The sequence below is a fragment of the Carcharhinus amblyrhynchos genome, unplaced genomic scaffold, assembly GCF_965287045.1.
Source record: "Carcharhinus amblyrhynchos unplaced genomic scaffold, sCarAmb.v2.hapA scaffold_38, whole genome shotgun sequence".
In the NCBI taxonomy this organism is placed as follows: Eukaryota; Metazoa; Chordata; class Chondrichthyes; order Carcharhiniformes; family Carcharhinidae; genus Carcharhinus; species Carcharhinus amblyrhynchos.
The window spans coordinates 5,173,737-5,197,707 of NW_027649779.1; the positions used below are offsets into that span (position 1 = coordinate 5,173,737).

General features: G+C 43.5%; 2 protein-coding genes and 5 non-coding genes across 7 annotated transcripts in view; 4 read left to right on the plus strand and 3 right to left on the minus strand.

The window, feature by feature from the left end:
- LOC145362417 (uncharacterized) overlaps nt 1-23,971 on the plus strand; it is a 1,142,232-nt gene that overhangs the window by 263,385 nt on the left and 854,876 nt on the right. The window lies entirely within an intron of this gene.
- trnat-ugu (transfer RNA threonine (anticodon UGU)) lies at nt 983-1,055 on the minus strand. Its single transcript has one exon. It is a non-coding gene; the product is annotated as a tRNA-Thr (tRNA).
- trnak-cuu (transfer RNA lysine (anticodon CUU)) lies at nt 1,770-1,842 on the plus strand. The gene has a single exon. It is a non-coding gene; the product is annotated as a tRNA-Lys (tRNA).
- trnan-auu (transfer RNA asparagine (anticodon AUU)) lies at nt 5,136-5,209 on the minus strand. The gene has a single exon. It is a non-coding gene; the product is annotated as a tRNA-Asn (tRNA).
- On the minus strand, nt 5,640-5,710 carry trnag-gcc (transfer RNA glycine (anticodon GCC)). The gene has a single exon. It is a non-coding gene; the product is annotated as a tRNA-Gly (tRNA).
- On the plus strand, nt 6,670-6,742 carry trnaf-gaa (transfer RNA phenylalanine (anticodon GAA)). Its single transcript has one exon. It is a non-coding gene; the product is annotated as a tRNA-Phe (tRNA).
- Nucleotides 20,547-23,657, plus strand: LOC145362302 (putative G-protein coupled receptor 139). Its single transcript, XM_080218384.1, has 2 exons — nt 20,547-20,790; nt 22,759-23,657. The coding sequence occupies exons 1-2, from the start codon at nt 20,547-20,549 to the stop codon at nt 23,655-23,657; spliced, it is 1,143 nt and encodes a 380-aa protein (XP_080074510.1).

The window sequence follows — 23,971 nt, forward strand, 5'->3', positions numbered from 1 at the left end:
CCCATAGAACAGAATATAAGCAAGGTTGGTCTTTGTTTGTGAAGGGTCTGAAAAGTAAATAATTGTTGAAAAATTCGGGCAAAAATAGATTTATCTTCAGTTATGAATATTTTTTAAATGAATTCTGAACAAGTATTTAAAATAATAAAATAGAATGTAATGGAATGATTAGCCGAAAACAGACATCTTTATTAGCAGGAATAACAAAGTAAGTATTCTATTCATAACCATTCCACGCCGTAAGTTACTGGAAAAATATGTAAACGACTTTTTATTCACTTTTTCCTACCCTTAAAAAAAAACTCTGAAAACCTTTTTCACTGCAAACATGATTATAGTGATCCAGTTTCACCATCTGCTGGCGACTCGCAGCGCTGGTCTCATGTGTCTGCATTCAGTAGCTGGATGTCTGCACTTGGCAACCAGTTGCTCAAGTGTGGGTATTGGACAAAATTGTCGGGATTGAAGTTTTCCAACAGGAGCTCGGCTGGTCAGTTTGCCATTTTATCAGCAGTCACTGCACAGGAATTCTATTTCTCTTTCCCGTGGGAGATAGTGACTCGAGATTGGAGATGTATATTTAACACGTGTATTTGTACATTCGGTGGCGTTATGAAACGCAAATCCAATTTTGAGTGGGAGTGGCTGAAATTTCCTGAACTCTGCCATTCACCTGTCACAAATTATCACTTTTAATCTCATATAATGGACCTAACTCAACGTTGTTTATATTTCCATGAGAATTATTTCAAAGGATGCGCTAGCCCTCGTAACTAGGTGATCTCCTTCAAACCGAGAACCTTCTGGTGGCCCATAGAAGTTGGGGCGTTAAGAGAGATCCAAGCCCTCTCTTCCGTTTGTCCTCCTCTCACTTTTTCTAACGGTGAACTTTCTTAAAAGCTGGAGTATTACTGCTTCATTTCAGTTATGATACAAGTCCACTGCTTTTTCCTATAGTTTATGTTAGCTAAACTTTGCGTGGAAGCTCCAGCAAGAATTGAACTCGCGATCGCTGGTTTACAAGACCAGTGCTCTTACCACTGAGCTATGGAGCCAAATACCACCAGCAGATTGCGGTACTAGTAACATTATCAGTGGGTTGAGGAGCAGGATGGGGTTTGAGGTGGGAGATTTTTGATGAATGGGGAAATGTCTGAGGTGGAGAGCAGGAAGTTAAAAGACGCAACTTGAAAGTGATATGATTTGACATGTGTGCTGTGTGTGTATCTGACATGTATGTTGTGTATCTGACATGTATGTTCTTCAGAGTTTATCGTTAGTGTTACATCTCTGACTTCTCCCGCTCCGCTGCCAGTTCATCCAGCCGGAAGATTTAGATGTTGTTCCCTTCACAGACGCTGTGGGGCGATTGATTTCTGTGTTTCTCCTGAGAGGAGAGATTCAGTGGGATGAGTCTGTTCGCTCTGGACTTTAGAATAATCAGAGATGATCTTATTGAAAAATCTGAAATAGGGAAACAGTGTGACATGAAAATCTTGAGAGGGTTTCCCCCCCCGCCCCCTCCCCTGGCTAAATTATTAAGAACAAAGGAAAAATACGGTGAATGATGTAAGAGGATTTTGGAATGCTTGGGAAAGGTGAAGCTAAGAATTGAAAGATGTGATTGATGTAATTGATGACTGAGAGGGATGGATAGAAACTTTGGGGATTCAATGTAAACGTTGAAATCTGAACAAACTGAGACACCAAATAGAAAAGCCATATTCTCTCCATGCATTTTAGGTTACGGAAAGCCCCATAATTCATGTGCCCGGCTAGCTCAGTCGGTAGAGTATGAGACCCTTAATCTCAGGGTCGTGGGTTCGAGCCCCACGTTGGGCGTTTTTTTTTAAAAACTTTGACCCAATCCTGGGTGAATTCCAGATCTCCGTTCCCCCAGAAGTGTCAAGGCTGAAACTGACTCTCTCTCTCCTTTCTACGTTGTTCGTCTCACCGTTGTGAATGAAAACTGCCTCCAGATCACTGGAAGGCGGTGAGTTTAGCGCTGAACTCAGCGAGAGGTTTTGTTCTCATTTATTATGAGATTTAAACCCAGATCTGCGAGATTGTGTCAGAGGAAACAACAATCATCTCCATTGTAATTCAATCACTCCAGCCTTCCATCTTATCAAAAGACTATTTGTTCTTTCCTCCTCTCCCTCTCTATTTTCCTTGACTCTGTACTTGTTTGTAAACAATTAAATCATCAATTTCTTCCAGTTAGGGTCAAAGGTCAGCAAGCTGTATCATTCCCTCTCTTTCCCTCTCCACAGAAGCTGTTGAAACTGATGAATCTTCCAACATTTTCCGTTTTGAGGTGGGATTTGCAGCAGCTAAAATTCCTTGTTTTGGATCACAGTGGATGACTTTTCTCAGACTGAACCATAAGTGTCTAAATAGTTAAAGGGCTGAGGTTTTAAATAATAAGAGCCCTGAATATGTCACCCTTTCTGACATGAAATGAAACAAAATGAAAATTATTAATTCTTTCGTAAAATGCTGCTAACACAATATAGATTTCATTGTCAGCATTTGTTGTCCATCCCTATTTCCCACTGAACTAACTATGTTGTTGGGCCATTTCAGAGGGCAGTTTAGACTCAATTACATTGTCTTAATTTCTCTCTCCAGAGATGCCGTCATGCCTGGTGAGATTTTCCAGCATTTTAAGTTTTTTTTTTAAGTTCCGGCATCTGCAGTAATTTGCTGTTGGCTGAAGGAGTCATTCCTGTTCTATCAAAACAATTTTTTTTCCTCCGGCAAGCCGTTCTGGAGAATTTGAAAAACGTTGCAATGTATCAGTCAGATTAAGATAGCTGCTCGCACCTTCCCTGGTGGTCTACTGGTTAGGAGTCGGCGCTCTCACCACCGCGGCCCGGGTTCGATTCCCGGTCAGGGAATGTAGACTTTATTGCTGCCGACCAGCACAAGATTTAGGAGGGGCTGACATTCCTTCCTGATGGAAAACAGGAGCGATCATTGTGTCAGTTCGAACTACCTGGAGAAACAAAATAAACCCATTGGCCCAATCCCGGCAATTTATATTTACATTCCCCTCGCTGCTTCCTCCTGTCAAAATGAATAATAATACATTCTACTCCACTACATTTCACTGTAGCTCACCACACTCAAAGATCATTCGTAGCCTCTGCCTCTTCTATAGCTTCTTTTGGGAAATCTGCTGAACAACATTAGCTTTTCACAGTTCTGCTGTGATATCTGAGATTTGTATCTCATTGATCATCATTACCGTCTCCATTGCTTCATCCCAGGTCACTGTCACTACAGATATAGTCACACAGTCATTCTATCACCTGCAGTAAATGATATTCCCTTCCTTTGCTTTCAAATACATTCACCTCCAGAAACTGATTACATGGTGAGTATAATGTTCTGTTTAGCTGACAGTTTATCATCAATCCCGTTTCCAGAATGGAGTAGCACCGTGTCAAAGTGGGTGGGAGTTGGTGACTCCACCAGTTCTGAAACCTTACTGGACCCCCGCGTATTTAGCCCCGACCTCTCACCCTCCATCGCTCCAACTGATTGATAAATGTCACCATTAAAACTAAAGATGGTGAACTGAAGACGTGGAATCGAGATTAATAAATGGTGTTGGTCTGCGGCCGGGGGTGGGGTGGGGGCGTTTATGGGGGGGTGGAGGTTGCGGAGGAGGGAGGCGTTGGGGGCATGGAGTGGGGTGGGGGGGGCGGTGCGGAGGACATGGGAAATTCTGATGGATACTGAGATGATAATGTCCATGAAATACTAGCCCCAAACTCCCATTGAGTTACATTCAGAGTCAGATTGCAGCTCGGAACAGAAAATTGGATTGTCTGCGATTACATTTAATAAAATCCTGTGTCAGCATTCGACAGTGAGATTGGTACAATGAGCTAATAACTCAAATCAGTGCACAGTTAGTCATTTTGAGGCGCTCATGCAATTTGCAGTGTTTGTTATAGATCAGAGTGACTTAGAGCTCGAATTGTGCTGAAGTCAAAAATTATAACAAGCAACTACATTTTAAATATACACAAACCATAACATAGAGGCAGGGTTCGGCTGGATTTCTAAACGGACTAAGGAAAAAAAAATGAGCGCCGAGGAATGGAAAATCCCGCAAAAAAGAGACATGTGTCCAATTATAATGAAATATTATTTGATAATGTCTGGATGAGAAAATAGACAAATCTTTAAATCACTAAAATGTAAGGTTATATAATAATTAGCTGTTAATCGACATGTTCACTCGCCGGAAGGGAAATATGAACGCAAGTATTAAATTCACTATCCTTCGGCCAGATTTCCCTGTGAATGTTACTGACAGAGATATTAATGCCATTGCTTTCCTGATTGTTCCCTTTCTATGGAAACAGGGAAATAAAGTTTCCTCAAATTTTTCCTCAAACCTGCTGCACGGTCTTGTGATTAAAATGATACATCACCGCCGTCTGCTGGCGGACCACAGAGACTGCAGGCGCTGGTGCTTGTGAGTCTGCGAACCGGTTACTGAAATATGAATGTTGAACGATATTGTCCGAGATTGCAGTTTATAGAAGGATCTCGGCTGGCGTATTCGTCCTTTTTATAACCAGGCACCGCAGATAAATCGTGTTCTTCATTTCCCATTGGGAGATAATGTGTGGAGATTGAAGTTGGGATTATTTGAAACTTCAAATTGTATATTCGATGCAGTTACCAGACGTTAATCAAATTCAGAATCTTAGTGGGTAAACATTGCTGCCCTCTGCAATTCGTTTGTCAGACATTTTCACGGTTTAGTCTTAAAAAAGGCACAAAGAATCAGACATTTACAGGGATACACACACACACACACACACACACACACACACACACTGGAGCCTACAGAGAAACAGGGGGGCATACACAGATTCAGGGACACATATAGATGTAGGGGCACACTAGATTCAGATACACCAAGATTCAGGCGCAGACATATAGAGATCCTCGTAACTCGAAAGATACAAGGGCACACACAGAATCAGAGGTATATACAATGTCTCAGCTTGTACACTACCAAATTCTGTCTCGTCGTTCCAAACTTTTCAATGAGTTGAAGCAGGCAACTGTTTACCCGTGAATGCTGATAGTGAGAAAAATAGCAAAAAATCCGTTCCTGGGTGGTCTCGAACCACCAACCTTTCGGTTAATAGCCGAACGCGCTGACCAATTGAGCCACAGAGACTGAGACAATAGGAGTTACATATATTCTAAACTAGTGTGTCAATGACCACAATTCTATTTCTGAAAGCCTGTTCCAGAACTGCAGCATGACCGCACTGTTTACAATTCTATACAAGTCTCTTTAGTTCCGTTGATCCTGCAGCACTGCTGTCGTGTGTTTCTCCTATGAACGGGCAGGTAAAATGAATCTACGTCTCTTTTCACAGGCACGAATTCAACGGGAGGGAAGGGAACTGACCACCAGTAGCCCGACGATCCAATACTTTCCACTCAATCATCAATAACACCATTCAAAACTGCACCTCCTTTTGAATATTGTGATCCATTTTCCTCAGGATTTAGTTCCAAGACTTAATATTTCCCTTGCTTTCCCCCAATTTTGGCAGGAGATTCGCTTCAATATACAGAGTGAACGGAGAAAGAAGAAGCTTTGCATTGGCCGGGAATCGAACCCGGGCCTCCCGCGTGGCAGGCGAAAATTCTACCACTGAACCACCAATGCTGCTCTTATTAGTCCTGCCCCCACATGCTCTCTCTGCCTTCACACTCAGCAGCATTGTAATTTCCTCACTTTGTCCTTTCGTTCCCCAAATGCTCACAAATGCTCTCACTCAAATCTCACACGCAACATCGCGCAAACCTTTTCCAGTCTCTTTGTAGGTGTGGGTTCGAATCCCACCGCTGCCAAAGTGGATTTGCGTTTTGGTCTCACAGCTCAGATTGAATGCAGGTTTGTGTTCTGTGTCGTTTTCGTCAAGAACAACGAACAGAAACATTACCAACTGAACAATTTGCTGGAGTAAAGCAGTGTGTACAAGTGGCCCCTTTCGAGAGCACACACACACAGTGAATTTCTGAGTGCCGCGTTAAACACTCTGGTGAAGGAGCACCGCTCCAAAAGCTCGTAATTCCAATTATTCTGTTTTACTTTAACCTGGTGTTGTGAGAATGCTTTCTGTGCCCACTTCAATCCAACACTGGCATCTCCACATCATGATATAATAACAGGATTGCAAACTGAGTCTGTATTAACTGATCGAGAATTAAGATGATGGAATTGCATTTTCTAACTAAAGCTGTACACTTCCCATCATTCCTCGTTCTAACCAGATATTTACAGAATTAACCTGGACCTTGTGATAACCACCGTACTACAGAAACACGGTGATGACTCAGGGCAAGCAGACCCGGTTTACTGGAGAAACAACTAGACTGGCTCCAGAAGCACATCTTTTGCCCACAGCAATTGATATTACATTGTCTTTGCTGGTTCCTCCTGTCAAAATGAATAATGATGTTTCCCACTGCATTAAAGTTTTGGAATAACATGTTCGAGAAAAAAAATATTCATGTCGTCTAAAGCAAATCAGATCACCACCTAAAAATGATGCATAAACGAATAGGCAGAAATCATTGCTCTCTTAGATATTTGGGAGACGGAAGCTACTAGTTTACCGTCCAGCCGAAATAGCTCAGTTGGGATAGCGTTAGACTGAACATCTAACGTTCCCTGGTTCAATCCCGGGTTTCGGCAGATTTCCCCTTGCTGGTTTTCTGTGCTGTATGCTAATTATCTCGCACTGTCTTCAAACATCAGTTCACACAGACCAAATTTCCACCCTGCCAGATGTTGTTACATTTCTTCCTTGTTGGATTTCGCTTTTTAAAAAACTTTCCCTATTTCTAAACATTCCCAATGTTAATGAAAGGTGATGGAGGTGAAGGTTTATCTTTGTTTCCATGTAACGTATTGAGTTTTAACAACCTCATCACATTTCAGTGCAGATGTCAGGTCCGCTTTTACATGGCAGTGAAAATACATTTAGTTGACATGCTGTTTCAACAAAAACAATGTATATTTGCATTACCTCTTTTGATTCCCCCAGAAGGAGGCCATTGGACCCATCGAGTCCGCACCCACAAAAATCCCACCCACGCCCTATTCCCCGTAAACCCACATGTTTACCCTTCTAATCCCTCTGACACTAGAATCAATTTAGCATGGCCAATCAAACGAAAACACGCATCTTTGAATCGGAAACTGGAACGCCCGGAGGAAACCCACGGAGGCAGGGGGAGAACGTGCAAACTCCGCACAGGCGGTGACCCGAGGACCTGAGTCCCTGGCGCTGTGAGGCATCAGTGCTAATCACTGTGCTACCGTGCTGCCCTTTCTACTGCATTCAATGTCACTGCAGTTCACTCCATTCAAAGTTTTAGCATCAATCTGTGATAAACCATCCTGTGGTGATTCTGCTGAATAACATTAAATTATCACCGTTAATGGACCATCCAACATTGGACGCCATTGATTTTAAACTTTGCTGCTTTTCTGGGTGAACTCCAGCTCTCCATTCCTCCCGCAATGTCACCGCTCAAACTGAGACTTTCTCCTTCCCACATTGTTAAACTCACACTTACTGGTTTCTGAGTGAAAACTGCCTCCACTTCACTAGAGGTGGGAGAGTTTACTATTTCATTCAATTAAAACTTTTCTTGTCATTGAAGCAGAGATTTGGACCCAGATCTGCGAGATATTTATGTCGGTAGAAACAATAAAATTTCCCCCATTAACAGCCAGATTTTAACCCGTATCAGCATTTTGTGTCATCAGCACTTTCTAGCCTATCGCTCTCTTATTTTCTTTTTGGTTCTTCACATGTGACTTTTCCAATTCAGACGCAAACAACGAAATCTCCCTCATACTGATTCTGACAGTTGTTGCCCTGAAGTAACGCCGGATTGTTGTCCAGCAATAAATCTACATTCTCTGACTGGGAATCGAACCCGGGCTGCGGCAGTAAAAGCGCCGAATCCTAACCACTACGCCACCAGGGAAGCTGAGGAAAGCTCTTTAAAATGTCCATTTATTCCTGAATCACCTGCTTTTTATTGTATTTCAGACTTTTTATTCACCAAATGCAAGTTTATCCTTCACATTGTATCCTTCACAAAGACCTTGTCTTTGTCAAAACTGAGTATGTCATGTCTCTATTTAGATGAGAAAACACCACGCTGGTTAGTAATATACTGTATACACTCTCTCAGTAATGACTGAACTGGACCCAGTCTGCATTCATATTAGTACAGGTGTTATGTCGATATCTGGTGCATTCGGCTCTGTCTCTGTATTACTGCACAAAACCCGTCCTTCATTTATATTACAACTGATCATATTAGTTGGATTGGGCATGCAAAATTGCCCGTTATTTTCCCTTAGAGTATGTGGATTAGCCATGGAAAATGTGTGGGGCTAACGGGGATAGGGCAGAGGGGAGGACCTGGGTGGGATGCAGACTCGGTGGGCCAGTTGTCCTTTTTTTCTGAACTGTAGGAATTCTACGGTTCTATGTCTAAGAAATATCATAGACATCTGTGTGTTTATTTATTTTAAATATTCTATTTTCTAATAACCCCCTTTGGTGAAATGATCTCTTTTAGCAATTCCCCTTCAGTTTTCCCAGTGATAACCTTCAGCCCATCACTGCCTTCCCTGAATGCATGGAAACACCAAACAGTTCATGTGTTTCAACTGAAGAACATTTAATATGTAAGTATTTATTGACAACCATTCTGTTGTATGTTCTTGCATATAAAATGATTTCAGCCTCACTATTTTGTTCCCGGTGTTGACTTATCTGTCTTTAGAGATCTGTTGGAAAACGGATCGGCTGACAATGTGTGACAGCAATATTCACAACGGTTTCAACTCTCTTCAGTTCAGCAACACATTGTTAATCGATGTTCCTCTTTTTTGCCAAAGTGCATGAACGAAAATGTTTGCCTTCATTCGGATTTTTTAGCATGAGTAAAAAGGACAATAACCATGTAATTTGCAGGAAAAGATGAAGTCATCTTGTTTGTTCAGAGACTGTGATTCATGTCCCTCAGCACACGGTTTAATTGTTTCAATGGGGACATTAGAAGATTTATAAATAGGAATTTTCACAGTGTGAGCAATATTGTTTAACTGGGAGTGGTCTCTAGTACAGCCAGCGATCATTGAATTTCAGAGCCATGTTCTGGATTATACCACTTGAGCTTCGTATCGTTTGGGTATTTTACGATATCCAAAGGATTTACTACCCAGTCCTTGCCGTAGTTGGTGTCACTGGTAAGTCATATTTCTCTGTGTTCATTGTCCTTGTCCATGTTACCCAGTTATTGATATCATTCTGTGTAACCTTTATGGTTTGTAGCTGTGAATGCACTGGAAACGTTTCCCCTTTCCACACAGCTTTCCTCACACTACCTGACATTCACTTTCAATCTTTCCACTTTACAGTCGTCGTTATGTAACATGATTTCCAGTATTATAAAGAACAAAGAACAACCCAGCACGGGAAACAGGCCCTTCGGCCCAACGAGCCCGTGCCGTCGCATCCTCCCAGACCTCCCCTGCCCTGTGTGTGTGTGAGTGGAACCCGTAACTTAGCCAGATTCAGGGGAGAATAGTGTCAATTTGGTATACCAATCAGCCTAAGAGCACATCTTTGGGGTGTGGGAGGAAACCGGAGTGCCCGGAGGAAACCCACGCAACCACAGGGAGAATGCGCAAACTCCCACAGACACAGGCCCAAATCCATGTATCTGCACAGCTAGCAGTGATAGTCACTGAGCTGTTGCGGCGCCCGTCTACCGGTCCAGGATCAAGCACACACACCGACACGAAGTACTAGGCCACTCCCGGAACCTCCAAGAGCAGCCCACGCACGACCCACCGTGTGCATGCCCCTCGTTTGACAACAAGGTGGACCAACACCTGCGGAATAAAAAGACGAAAACGTTAACATGTAATTCTACATTTCCGTTGTCGTCCTGAGGCTCTGACCCTATTTAGTACCCTCTACTATAACCCTCCATCCTTTTTTCGCTCATGTGTCTATCTAAGTAAACCTTAAACAAGTCCAACGTTCCTGCCTCCACCACCCTAGTCGGTAGCGCGTTCCATACCCCCATGACCCTCTGCGTGAAGAACCTTCCTCTCATATCCAAATTATACTTCTCCCCCCTCACCCTTAGATCGTGACCTCTCATAATCTAGGGAACAGCCTACCACTATTGACTCTATCTTTTCCCTTCTGTATTTTATATACCTCTATCGTGTCCCCCCTTAATCTCCGTCTTTCCAAGGAGAAGAGTCCCAGTTTCTCCAACCTTTCCTCGTAACTCAGTCCTTCCATGCCAGGCAACATCCTGGTAAACCTCCCCTGCACTCTCCCCAGAGTCTCCACGTCCTTCCGGTAGTAAGGTGACCAGAACTGGACGCAGTACTCCAAATGCGGTCGAACCAACGTTCTGTACAACTGAAGCATTAGGCGGCAGCTCCTATACTCTATACCCCTTCCTATAAAGTCTAGCATTCCGTAAGCTTTCCTCACAACCTTCTCTACTTGTGTCGCCACCTTCATAGACTTGTGAACCTGCACTCCCAGGTCACTCCTATCGTCAACCGCTTTTGTCACCTCCTCAAAGAATTCCACCAGATTCGTAAGGCAAGACCTCCCCCTAACAAAGCCATGTTGCGTATCCCTAATCAGATTGCAACGCTCCAAATGCTTATACATCCTACCCCTAAGAATTTTTTCCAATAATTTTCCTACCACCGATGTCAAACTCACTGGTCTATAATTACCAGGGTTATCCCTACTACCTTTTTTAAACAGCGGTACAACATTAGCTACCCTCCAGTCTTCTGGGACCTCACCTGTGTCCAAAGAAGAGACAAAGATTTGCGTCAGAGGCCCAGCAATTTCATCTTTCATCTCCCTAAGCAGCCTGGGATAAATACCATCAGGCCCCGGAGCTTTATCCGTTTTTATGCTACCTAAAAGCCTTAGCACTTCCTCCGTCGTCATGGATATTTCCTTCCACTGATCTACAGCTCCCTCCAAGGCACTACACGACACCGAACCCCTCTCCTTCGTGAATACCGACGCAAAGTATTCATTCAGGATCTCCCCCATTCCCTCCGACTCGATACATAACTCCCCTCCTTTGTCCCTAAGAGGACAAATTTTCCCTCTAACCACTCTCTTGCTCCTAATGTAGGAGTAAAACGCTTTTGGATTTTCCTTAATCCTATCAGCCAAAGCCATTTCATGCCCTCTCTTCGCCCTTCTAACTCCCCTTTTTTATTAGCTCCCTCCTACTCTCTCTATATTCCTCCAGCGCACTCTCCGTACCCAGTTGTTTTGACCTAACATATGCCTCCCTCTTCTTCCTGACCAAGTCTTCGATGCCTCCTGTAATCCACGGCTCTCTAATCCTACCTTCCCCATCCTTCCGCTTAACCGGCACATGCCTTTCCTGCAACATTTTCAGTTTGCCCTTCAAAGCCTCCCACGTGCCAACCGTGGACATGCCAGCTAACAGTCTCTCCCAATCAGTGTCCTTCAGCTCCCTCCTAATCCGGCTATAGCTCACCTTCCCCCAGTTCAGCACCCTCCCCTTCGGACAGCACTCATCCCTTTCCATTTTTATGCTAAAGTAGACGGACTTGTGGTCACTGTTAGCCACATGTTCGCCTACCTCAACCTCAACCACCTGCCCCGGCTCATTACCCAACACTAAATCCAGTATATCCCCCTCCCTAGTCGGGCTAGTTACGTACTGCTCTAGGGACCCTTCCAACACACATTTTACAAACTCCTCTCCCTCTGTACCCCCAGCTCTAGGCCCCTTCCAATCCACTCCAGGAAGATTAAAGTCACCCACTCCAACCACCTTATTCCTTCTGCACCTATCCAAAATGCACCTGCAAATACCTTCCTCCTCTGACCTCGGGCTGTTGGGTGGCCTATAGTACACCCCTAGCATCGTAATCTCTCCCTTTTTATTCCTCAACTCCACCCACAGCGACTCAATCCCTAACTCCTTCATATTGTCCTCCCTCTGCATGCTGTGATGTGCTCCTTTACTAACAGCGCCACCCCTCCACGTCTCCTCAACCCTCCTGTGTCACACCTAAAACACTTATACCCAGGAACATTCAGCTGCCAGTCCTGACCTTCACGTAACCACGCCTCCGTTACTGCCACCACATCTAACTTCCTCAGAAACATCAAGGCCCTAAGCTGATACGTTTCTCCTGTCACACTCCTCGCATTGAAACAGACACAGTCCAGCCCACCAGCGTCCCTCGGAACCTCCTTCTCCCTGATAATTTTCCTTTCACCCAACTCACTCCCGGCCCAGTGTCTAATGAGCTATCAGCCACATCCCCACCCCGCCCCCCCCCGCCTCCCTATTAGTTTAAACCATTCCTAAACACCCCAGCTAACCTCCCTGCTAAGACACTTGTCCCTCTCCCATTCAAATTCTCCCCATCACTCCTACACAGTTGCCCTTCTCTCATAAATACCTCCCAGTGGTCTACAAAAGTAAAGCCCTCTACCCTGCACCAATCCCTCAACCATGCATTCAGCTGCATGATCTCGTTATTCCTAGCCCTGCTGGTACTAGGCAGCAACCCAGAGAATGCCACCTATGATTCACAATCAATTCCAAATCAGCTGATTCAACATTTTCAACTGCACAGCCTTCAGCACAATCAAAGCAGAGTCATCCAGACCAGAAATATTTGCTCCAAACCTACTGGCACCATTTTCCCCCATATACAAATCTGAAGAAGGCAGCAAATTGGAGATTTTATGAACTGATGAATGTGGCGTCCGGCTACATCATTGCGGGGCTTTTCTGCTGTGAACGTTGTCTCGAGCAGAATAGGTGGACTCATTCTATTCTGGGGTGGATTTAATAAAAATGTTTCAGCTGTTCCCGAGGATCCTGAGAGATTGCTTCTCTTGTGCTCAGTCTAAAATACGAGTAAATTGTGTTTCTCTTCCTTACAGTGAATGTATTGACGATTCTTATCCTGTCACGAGGGAAGTGTGGTCTTTCCAAAAGTGTGATACGTTACCTCATTTCCATGTCAGCAGCGGATCTACTGGTCATTATTATCGATCTCATTTTGAGGCAAATTCCCATTAAGTTTGAATTTTTAATCATTTACCACATTAAAATATGTAATATCCATGCTGTGCTGCTTTATGCAGTCACTCATTGCTCTGTCTGGTTCACTGTCACATTCACCTTTGATCGATTTGTGGCTATTACTTGTCAGAAGCTGAAAATAAAATACTGCACTGAGAAAACTGCAACAGTGGTTCTCGGAACTGTGAGCGTGCTATTCAGTGTAAAGAACATTTTCTGGTATTTCATGTATGGTGATAGATATGCGATGTGGAATACTCCCCATTTTTGTTATGTAGACTTTGATGCCCTCTCTTCTGCAGCATGGGGAGCAGTTGAAAATCTGCATTATATTTTAACACCGTTCATTCCTTTTTTGTTGATTCTGTTGCTGAATGTTTTCACCATTAGACACATTCTAGGGTCGACCAAATTCCGCAGGAGACTTCAGAGCCACAAGTGCATGGACACTTCAAAGGACCCAGAGACAGTGAAGAGAAGAAAATCCATTATCTTACTTTTTGCTCTATCAGGAAATTTTATCCTACTATGGTCAGTGTTGCTAATCCACTCCTTTTGTCAACGATTATATAATGTAAACTTAATTCATTTCTATATTCCTGCATTTGTGCGGGAATTAGGATTTATGCTCCAACTTCTGAGTTGCTGCACCAATACATACATTTACGCAGTGACCCAGACACAATTCAGAGAGGATCTAAAGAATGTGATCAGATCTCCATTTACTGCAATTGTGAAATTACTTGCAGAATAAACATATTTTTCGTTAGAACAGGGTGATTATCTCGTGTTCTGCACAAAACAATATCTCAGTGAAACATACACAGTGTAGACATATTTTGTGTCACCATTTCTGATTAAAACGTGTATTGAAATTGTAAAAACAAATAAAAAAATGAATTGAGTCCAGAAAAAATCCGGATTCAAATCAGCTAATACTAATGAACCAGTCTGGACATCATGTTGACCTCCAGTTTTGTACCATTCTGTTAGCTTGCGCGGATGTTTGCATTTCACTTCAACTGCAACACAACTCCCTCAATGAAATGAATATCAAAACTCAACACCCGTGAACTCTCTTCACAATTCCACCCCACCTCACCACAACTCCACCCTCCTGCTCAGCTCGACCCTCAGCCCAAACAGTCCCGCGCCCTTTGCACAGTATTCATTATTGGATTTAGCAATGGTGAATTGAACAGATTGGACTAGAGATTCATGGATGAATGGATTATTTGGCAAAGGCGGTTGAAAATCTTCCCCAATAGTTGTAGACAAAGGTCATGGGTAGAGGAGGGCACTCATAGTGTTGAAATGCAGCGTGAGCTCGTTGGGTCAAAGGGCCTGTTTCCCATGCTGTGTTGTTCTTTGCTCTTTGGTCAAAATGTTAACGCTAAACTTCCAAGGATTTAGGGTCGGTGCTAGACAGCAGCTTGAGACAGAATGTTGGAGTGGCAGTGATTGCATTTAGTAAAACTCAATGGCAGTATTTGACAATGCACTTGGTACAATTCAATTAAAAGACCTCAGCCGAATGCGCATTAAATTCCACGACCCTCGCGGATTTTGCAGCGTGTGTGAGACATCAAAGTTAGTTTGTGCCCCAAATGCACTGGAGTGTTGAAGTGAAATAAGCAAATACATATATTAAAGATGCATAGAACAGAATATAAGCAGGGTTGGTCTTTGTTTGTGAAGGGTCTGAAAAGTAAATAATTGTTGAAAAATTCAGACAAAAATAGATTTATCTTCAGTTATGAATAAATTTTTTGAATGAATTCTGAACAAGTATTTAAAATAATAAAATAGAACGTAATGGAATGATTAGCCGAACACAGACATCTTTATTAGCAGGAATAACAAAGTAAGTATTCTATTCACAACCATTCCACGCCGTAAGTTACTGGAAAAGATGTAGACGTCTTTTTATTCACTTTTTCCTACCCTTAAAAAACACTCTGAAAACCTTTTTCACTGTAAACGTGATTATAGTGATACAATCTGGTTGTTTCATTGGGTTGGCTTCAAGGGTCGTCAATGAACTTCCAGAGCCTCATTCAACTAAAGTTTTGCTCTGTGTCTGCCACAAAACCAGTGGGTCCATTCTGGTGATGGGACAGAAATTGGACCTTCGACTGAGAACTTCGATTTCATCTGGTTGAAGGGTGTAGTCCGACAAGTTGACAACGGACTTCCCTGTAGTGGTATTGTTTTCTACTGTGGTACCGGGGAGGCTTGGTTGCTGCTGGTGGTGATGCCGAGTTTGTCAGGTTTCCTCTTCTTGTTGTTCATATAGGTGGTGTACTTCCGCTGTCTTTTCAGCTTGGTGGTCTCTACTTTCTGGTCTGCAGTGTCCTGAGCGCAAGTTCAGAATATTGCCTCTATCTTAGTTTCCACGTTGTGGCATCCGCTGTAGAGCTAGTGTGCAAGGTGGTTGAGGAATGTGAGAGAGATGCAACGGCAACATCTCTTGGCACAATCTGTATAGTAGGTCGTGTTGACTGAGTTCGTGATCTGTATCCTTTCAGGACCTTGTTTGCTTTCTTGCATTTTGTAGGAATTTGATGTCTGTGTCGATGTAAATGATATAATTGAAGATCCCCTCCACTTTGAAGCGACGGTTTGTGCTGTTGGTGATATCCGTGAAGTAGAAATGCCGACATTGGACTGGAGTCACCACAGAAAGAAGTCTCACAACACCAAGTTAAAGTCCAACAGCTGTATTTGGTAACATGAACTTTTGGAGAACTGCTCCTTCATCAGGTGAATGGAGAGTTCACAAACAGGGCCTATATAGATCGACAGAATTGCAGGTAATCAAGTCTTTACAGTTACAGATAATGCGAATGGAGGGTGAGATAATCACAGGTTAAAGAGGTATGCATTGTCTCAAACCATGACAATTAGTAAAATTTTGCAAGCTCAGGCCAAATGTTGGGGTTTAAATGTAATGTGACATGAACCCAAGACCTGGGTTGAAACCATCCTCACACATGTGGAACTTGGCTGTCGGTCTCTGCTCAGTGATTTGGTGTTGTCATGTGTCTTGAAAGCTGCCTTGGAGAACGCTGACCCAATGGTCAGAGGTTGATTGCCCCTGACTGCTGACCTGTTCTCTGACAGGAAGGGGACACTCCTGCCTGGTGATTGTCCTGCGGTATCTATTTATACAATGTCGTAGCGTCTGCATTGTTTCACCAACGTACCACACCTCGGGATATCCTTTCCTGCAGAGTGTAAGGTAGACCACATTGGTCGAGTCACATGAGTATATATCGTGTGCCTGCTGGATAGTGTCCTCATTTGTGATGGTGATATCCATGTCGATGATCTGACACGTCCTACAGAGGTTGTTGTCTGGTGTCCAGATCGCTATTTTCCTGAAGGCTGGGTCGTTTGCTGCAACAATTGTCTGTTTGAGGTTGTGTGGTTGTCTGAAGGCAGGTATTGGGGGTATGGGGAGGCCTTGACCTGATGTTTGTCTTCATCGATGACATGTTGAAGGCTCCGAAGAAGATCTCAGAGCTTTTCTGGTCCGTGAAAGTACCGGATGATGAAGGATAATGTGTCGGTCATGTCCTGTGTTTAAATTCTGAGGAGATAGATGCAATGCTGATCCGGGAAAATGTCAGCAGTCAATCCCGCTCATCTTCCGATCTTTGGGTCAGTGTCCTGCAAAGGTGGCCTTCAAGACACACGGCAATGCATAATCACCGGACAGAAACTGATAGCCAAGTTCTGCACGAGGACGGCCTCAACGTTGAGTTCTTGCTATACTGCATATCGTTCTCAGTATTTGGCCTGAGCTTGTGAAATCTTGCTAACTATCCTGCCTTGAGACAATTCATACATCTTTAACCTGTGAGTCATCGTCCCGACAATTGCATTTTCTGTGGCTCTAAAGACTTAATTACCTGTCGAGACTCGCATTACAACTATTTACTTGCATTTGCATCTGTGTGTGTTTATAGTATATATATGCCGTGTTTGTAAACCCAGTTCTCCACTCACCTGAGGATGGAGCAACGCTCCAAAAGTTTTTGATTCCAAATAAACCTTTTGGACATTAACCAGGTGTTGTGAGATTTCTTATTATCTCTTAGCATCATTCCCTTTGTCAAATAATAAAAAAAAACTCCAGCCTTCCCTCTTATCACAAGACCATTTGTTCTTTCTTCCTCTCCCTCTGTCTTTTCCCTGACTCTGCACTGGTTAGAAAAAACCTAAATATCTGAATTCTTCCTAATGAAAGACCACCGAAATGAAACATGCTCTCCATTTCCCTCAGTTTCACAAAATGTTCTGTTGTGAGATGGCATTTGTAATATGTGCAATGTCTTGTCTTTGGGTAAAGGTTGTTCAGTTTTCCCGTTCTGAACCACACCTGCCTTAATAACATAGGGAATATCATAGAATCCTTCAGTGAAGATGGAGGCGATTCTAGTCTGCACTGAACACAAACCAACCCATGCCCTATCTCCATAACCCCACGCATTTACCCTCGCTAATCCCCCTGACAATAAGGGGCAACTTTGCATGACCAATCCACCTAACCCGCACATCTCTGGAATTTGGGAGGAAATCGTAACAGCCGGGGGAAGCCCACCCAGACGCGGAAAGAACATGTCGTCTCTGAACAGATAGTGACCCAAGCCAGGAATCGAGCCCAGGTCCCTGGTGCTGTGAGACATCACAGCAATCCACTGGTTAGGTAAGGTTAATAAGGAAAGGAAACCCATTTTAAATAATAATAATACACCAGATGTGTCATCATTTTCCACAGGAAAGCAAACACAATGTGAATGACTATTTTTATTTTCATTCATTCATGGACGTGATGTCGCTGGCTGGGCCAGCATCTGTAGCTTGTATCTAGTTACCAATCAACTCAATGGCTTGCTTAACCCTTTTACAGGATAGTTATGAAATAAGCATAGTGATGAGGATTTGGAGTGATACGTAGGCCAGAATAGGAAAGGGCGGCGGATTCCCCAGTCTATTCAACTTCACTTCATAACAAAAATTCCGCAGCACTGGAGAACAATAGACTGACAATGTTACAATTCTGGATCATAATCTGAGATCAATAGGCTACAATGTTCCAATACTGGATAAAAACCTGAGAACAATAGACAGCAATGCCTCAGATTCTGAGAGCAATAGACTGTCACGTTCCTTCAGTTCGAATTTCACCATCTGTTGCAGTGGGATTCGACCCAATGATCCACCAGACATGAGGTGAGTTTTATCAATTAATAGTCAAGTGATAATACCACTCGGCCATTTCCTCCCTAACTTATGTTGAGGTTATTGGAATATATCTTTGGATTGGATGGAGACGAGGAGTTTAGTTTTTTTAGTAATGTCACAAGTCTGCTTATATTAACACTGTAATGAAGTTACTGTGGAAATCCACGTGTCTCCACACTTTGGCGCCTGTTCGGGCAAAACTGATGGAGAATTTAGCATGGCAAATGCACCCTAACGAGCAGGTCTTTTGGACTGTGGGAGGAAACCGGAACACCTGGAGGAAACCCATGATGACACAGGGGAGGACACACAAAATCCACACAGTGAACAAGGCCAGAACTCAAAATCTGGTCCCTGGCACTGTGAGGCAACACTATTAACTACTGTGCCACCACAATGCAGTCGCTAGTGACTTTGCTGTCTATGCTTCAAGTGGCAAGAACAATCCAGTTAATTGCAGGCCATGAGCCCTACATCAACGGTAGGAAAGTTATTGAAGAGGATACTTCGAGAAGGATCTGTTCCCATTTGGAAGTAAGTGGACGTATTAGTGAGAGGCAACATGGTTTTGTGAAGGGGAGATCGTGTCTCACTAACTTGATCGAGTGTTTTTGAGGAAGATGATTAACGAGGAGAAGGTAGTGGATGTTATCTGCATGGACTTCAGTAAGGCCTTTGACAAGATCCCTCTTAGCAGACTAATGCAGAACATGAAATCACATGGGATCAGAGGTGAGCTGGCAAGGTCGATACAAAACTGGCTCGGTCAAAGAAGACAGAGTGTAGCAGTGGGAGGTTGTCTTTTTCTGAATGATGGTTATGACAAGTGGCATTCCTCAGGGATCAGAGCTGAGAACTTTGCTCTTTGCAACATTATGTATGACACAACGGTTGCAAGTTTGTGGATGATACAAAAGTTGATGGATTTCCAGATAGCGGTCAGGACCATAAGAGGATGCAACAAGATATGGATCGATTGGAGACTTGGGCAGAGAGGTGGAAAAACGTAATTTGACCTCACTGGAATGACAGGGGTTGAGGGGTGACCTGATAGAAGTCTACACGATTATGAGAGGGGTGGACAGAGTGGATAGTCAGAAGCTTTTTTTTTCCCCAGAGTGGAAGAGTCATTTACTCGGTGGCACAGGTTCAAGGTGCGACGGTCAAGGTTTAAAGGAGATTACGAGGCAGATTTTTTTTTCTACAAAAGTGGTGGTGGGTGCCTGTAACTCATTGCCGGGGGAAGTAGTGGAAGCGGATACGGTAGTGACTTTTAAGAGGCGTCTTGACAACTAAATGAATAGGTTGGGAACGGAGGACGATGGATCCTAGAAGGGGAAGGATTTTAGTTCAGTCGACGCGGCATGGTCAGTGCAGGCTTCGAGGGCCAAACGGGCCTGTTCCTGTGCTGTAATTTTCTTTCTTCTTACTCTAAAGCCTGAAAAAAAATGAATGATTTTAGCGCTTAATTAATCAAGTCACGAATTTATTGGAGGCGATGAATGGCAAAAAGTTCAATGATGTATATTATCCTTACGGTAATATTTACGGGCATATCCTGATATAATATAAATGGGTTTATGTTAATGCTAAAGTAAATTATCTCAAAACCAATAATATGTGTGCATTGAGATGTGCGTTCAGGTCTCCACACTTAAACCTTTACATTGATCTTAAAAGAAAACATATACTATGATCATTCCAATGCCGGTAGGATGGTCTGTCGGAGACTCGGTGCAGACTCAATGGGCCATATGGCCTCCTTCTGCACAGTCATGTCTGCCTCTCCATTATTTCCAACTTCCCACACTTCAACTTCAACACCCCATCTAGGATGTAAATTCTCTTCTTTGCGTGTAAAAAGTGTTGGATTGAACAGGGTGAGGTGAAGCTGTTTGTTTAGTGACTGTAATTGATGTGAGTCTGCATGGATCTGATTAGTGTGCCTGGAGGGATTTCCCCCTTCTAATAATAAGGGACTCCGTTCAGTGTGTTGTCCCATTGAGTCAGCGGGAGCGACAACTCCAACACTAACAGCGATCAGCGGCTGTGGAGAGAGAGGAAGGGAGAGGAGAGATCAGAATCTGGGAGCAATGGCCCAGAATGTTCCAACAGTGGATCAGAATCTGGGGACAATGACCCAGAAAGTTCCAACAATTGATCAGAATCTGGGAACAATGGATTGGAAGTTTCCAGCCATGGACAAAAGTTTATACTATTGGATTTCTATACTTACCTTAGATGATTGGAGGATGCCATTAGCTTATCGGATTGAAAGTCTACTGATGGCGATTCAGTACTTTTACTATCCCATCTTGGCGATTGTTGGAGTTCCGGGTAAGTCCCTGTCTGGAATTGTACCAGTCCGACTGCCACTGGAATCGGAGCAGGCAAGGGTCAGAGCATGGGAAGGTCTGTTGAACATGGGTAGGATTTTGCAGTTTTCGGAAAAGTGAGGCTGTAAAGTTCTGTCCCCAGTTCCTAATTCTAGAAAGGCTGTTTAACTGTATTGATTTCCTTGTCATTTACTGTACTGGGTTTGCTGCTCTTGTTGTTCCTGTTGAATCCCTATATCCAGTTATTAGTTCTTTCAGCCGCTGACAATTGTCTCAGGGCCTATGGGCTAGGGTGTCTTCTGTGTGCGGTGACTATCCATGGACATGTGACCTAACACTAATCCTTTGTGAGAAAAATATAAAGCAGAATCGTTTTTTACCATCTACATGTAACGCCAGCTCACTGCCAATTGCCCACCCAGTCACCACGCTGCAGAATGCATTCTATTGATCCTGTTTGCACAGCAGGATCTCAAGAGAAAACATGTTTCGTATTGAAATTCATTCATCAATGTCACAAGTATGCAAACATTAACACTGCAATGAAGTTGCTATAAAAATCCCCGAGTTGCCACGCTCCGGCGCCTGTTCAGGTACACTGAGGGAGAATTTAGCATGGCCAGTGCATCAAACCAGCACAACTTTCAGATTTTTGGGGGAAACCGGAGCACCTGGAGGAAACCCACGCAGACACAGTGAGAACGAGTAGACTCTGCACAGTCAGTAGCCAAGCCTGAAATTGAACCAGGGAGCCTAGTGCTATGAGGCAACAACACTATCCCCTGTACCACCACAAACTTTCCTGGAGTCACAGAAACACAAACATACATATATTAATAGAAACATTTACTGATAGAAGCAATCAGATTTAGACACTTACTCCCACGCACACACAAATTCAGAAGCCAAAATTGTTGTAAGCCTCCGGAATAACACACACTTAGGAGCACTCATCAGGTACTCTGGTGCTCACACACAACACGCCCCCCCCCCCCCCACACACACACACACATACACACAGACACATGCATAGGAATAATGGTGTTAATGGCTGAGCTGTCGTCGAAAAACATGAGTCGGTGTTACAGGGTTGACTGTAGTGTCAGAGAGATGGGATTTTGTACCGGTTGTGGATGTAGTGAACTGTAGTGGATCCAGGAAATCTGGGAAGCCGGAGCTGATTCATGCCATGACTAACCTTTTCATGCATTTCATAATATTGGATGTCGGAGTCACAGGATGAGAATCATTAGGCAGCTTGCTTGGCTTTTCCTTTGCTACTGGCCTTTGTTTGAGTTTTTACCTGGTGCATATATTGACAACATTCCTGCCATGAGAGGACTCATGGAGATGTAAATCTAATAGAGATTCTGTGCTTCAGGGCATCAGGGTCTCCCTCTGCCAACTGTTAGTATTGTCCAGAGGAAAGGGTCAAACCAACACTGTTTGGTACCAGCTCTGTTGTGGGAGTTGTCAGTGAGCTGTCTGAGAGACAACAGATTACCACCTACGGGACTCCACTCCGCATCTTCTGTTAGGGTTTACTGCCTCATCCTTCTTACCCTCCAAATCCTTCACAGGCAGAGGGGATATTTACCTGTAGCTGAGTGAGGGATAATGTTGAGGACTCCCTGGAAAGCTCTTTCCCAAATGTTAACGTTGTGTCACTACCAAGGAGCAGTACGGTGGCATAGTGGTTAGTACTGCTGACTCACAGCATCAGGGACCTGGGTTCAGTTCCAGTTTTGGGTCATTGTCTGTGTTGAGTTTGTACATTCTCTCTGTGTCTGTACAGGTTTACTCCAGATGCTCTACTTTCCCCTCACACTCCGAAAGACGTGCTGCGTTAAAAAATGTATTCCAATTGTTATGATAATGTACTTTTTTAAAAAAAAACCATCGTAAGTCTAAATGGCAATTCCTTCCATCGAATCATATCTAATTTTATTCTGTATTTCCTTCCTGACAGTGAACATAATCACAATTGCGACGTTGACGAGCAGAAACTGTGGTCTGTCCAAATGTGTCACTCGTTACCTGGTTGCCATGTCAGCAGGGGATCTGCTGGTCATTATCCTCGACCTGATATTGAGACACATTCCCATTGTTTATGGGGAACACTTTTATTTCCTGCTGTCATTCCCCGTGTGTAACATCCACGCTGTCCTGCTTTATGCAGCCACTGACTGTTCTGTCTGGTTCACCGTCACTTTCACCTTTGATCGATTTGTGGCCATTTGCTGCCCCAAGCTGAGAAGTAAATATTGCACTGAGAAATCGGCGGCTGTGGTTCTGGGAACAGTGACAGTGCTGAGCTGTTTAAAGAACATTATCTGGTATTTTATGTTATTAAATACATATCGGCTGCGGAACCTCCCCTGGTTTTGTCACTTCACAACTGGTGTTATGTACTCTCTGGTCTGGGGAACAATCGAGTTCCTCCATTACATTCTAAACCCGTGTGCCCCATTCGTCCTGATTCTGCTGCTGAATGTTCTCACCGTCAGACACATTTTAGTGAGCAGCAGAGCCCGCAGGAGACTCCGGGCTCACCGCAGCGGTGAGAATCCAAGAGACCCAGATTTGGAGAGTCGAAGGAAATCCATCATTTTCCTATTTGTTATCTCAGCCAATTTCATTATCTTATGGTCAATATTCATGGTTTATTCAGCATGGAATCGCATGTATGATTTGGGGTTTAAATTTAGATTAGACTTTTATGTTATGGAATTGGGCTTCATGCTGCAACTCACAAGTTGCTGTACAAATACTGCTATTTACGCTGTGACACAAACGCAGTTCAGGCAGCAGCTAAAGAATCTACTGAAATATCCCCTTACTGCAATTTTTCAACTCAATACAGCCTGAGAGGAAATGACAACAACAAGACCTCTGACTCTTCCTATTGGACATTCAAACTGTAAATCACCAAACAGCCTCACAGAGATAGAAAGACTGACAGATAGATAGAGAGGACAATGTTAGCAACAATGAGATTATTAGACAGAGAGTAGCAAAGAGAGGGAAAGGCACGAACACTTGGAGAGCAAAGAATTTGAAAGAGTTTCTAACAGGTACAGGAAAATAAACAGGGAGACAATGAGATAGAAGAGAGACAAAGACAGAGCCTCACAGAATGTGAAAGACAGAAATAGTGAGCAAAATGGCGAGGGAGATAAACA

Coding starts and splice junctions, on each gene's coding strand:
- LOC145362302 (XM_080218384.1), top strand. CDS start 20,547: ATGGCCCAGAATGTTCCAACAGTGGATCAGAATCTGGGGACAATGACC. Junction 20,791..22,758: donor GGCGATTGTTGGAGTTCCGG/GTAAGTCCCTGT, acceptor CCTTCCTGACAG/TGAACATAATCACAATTGCG.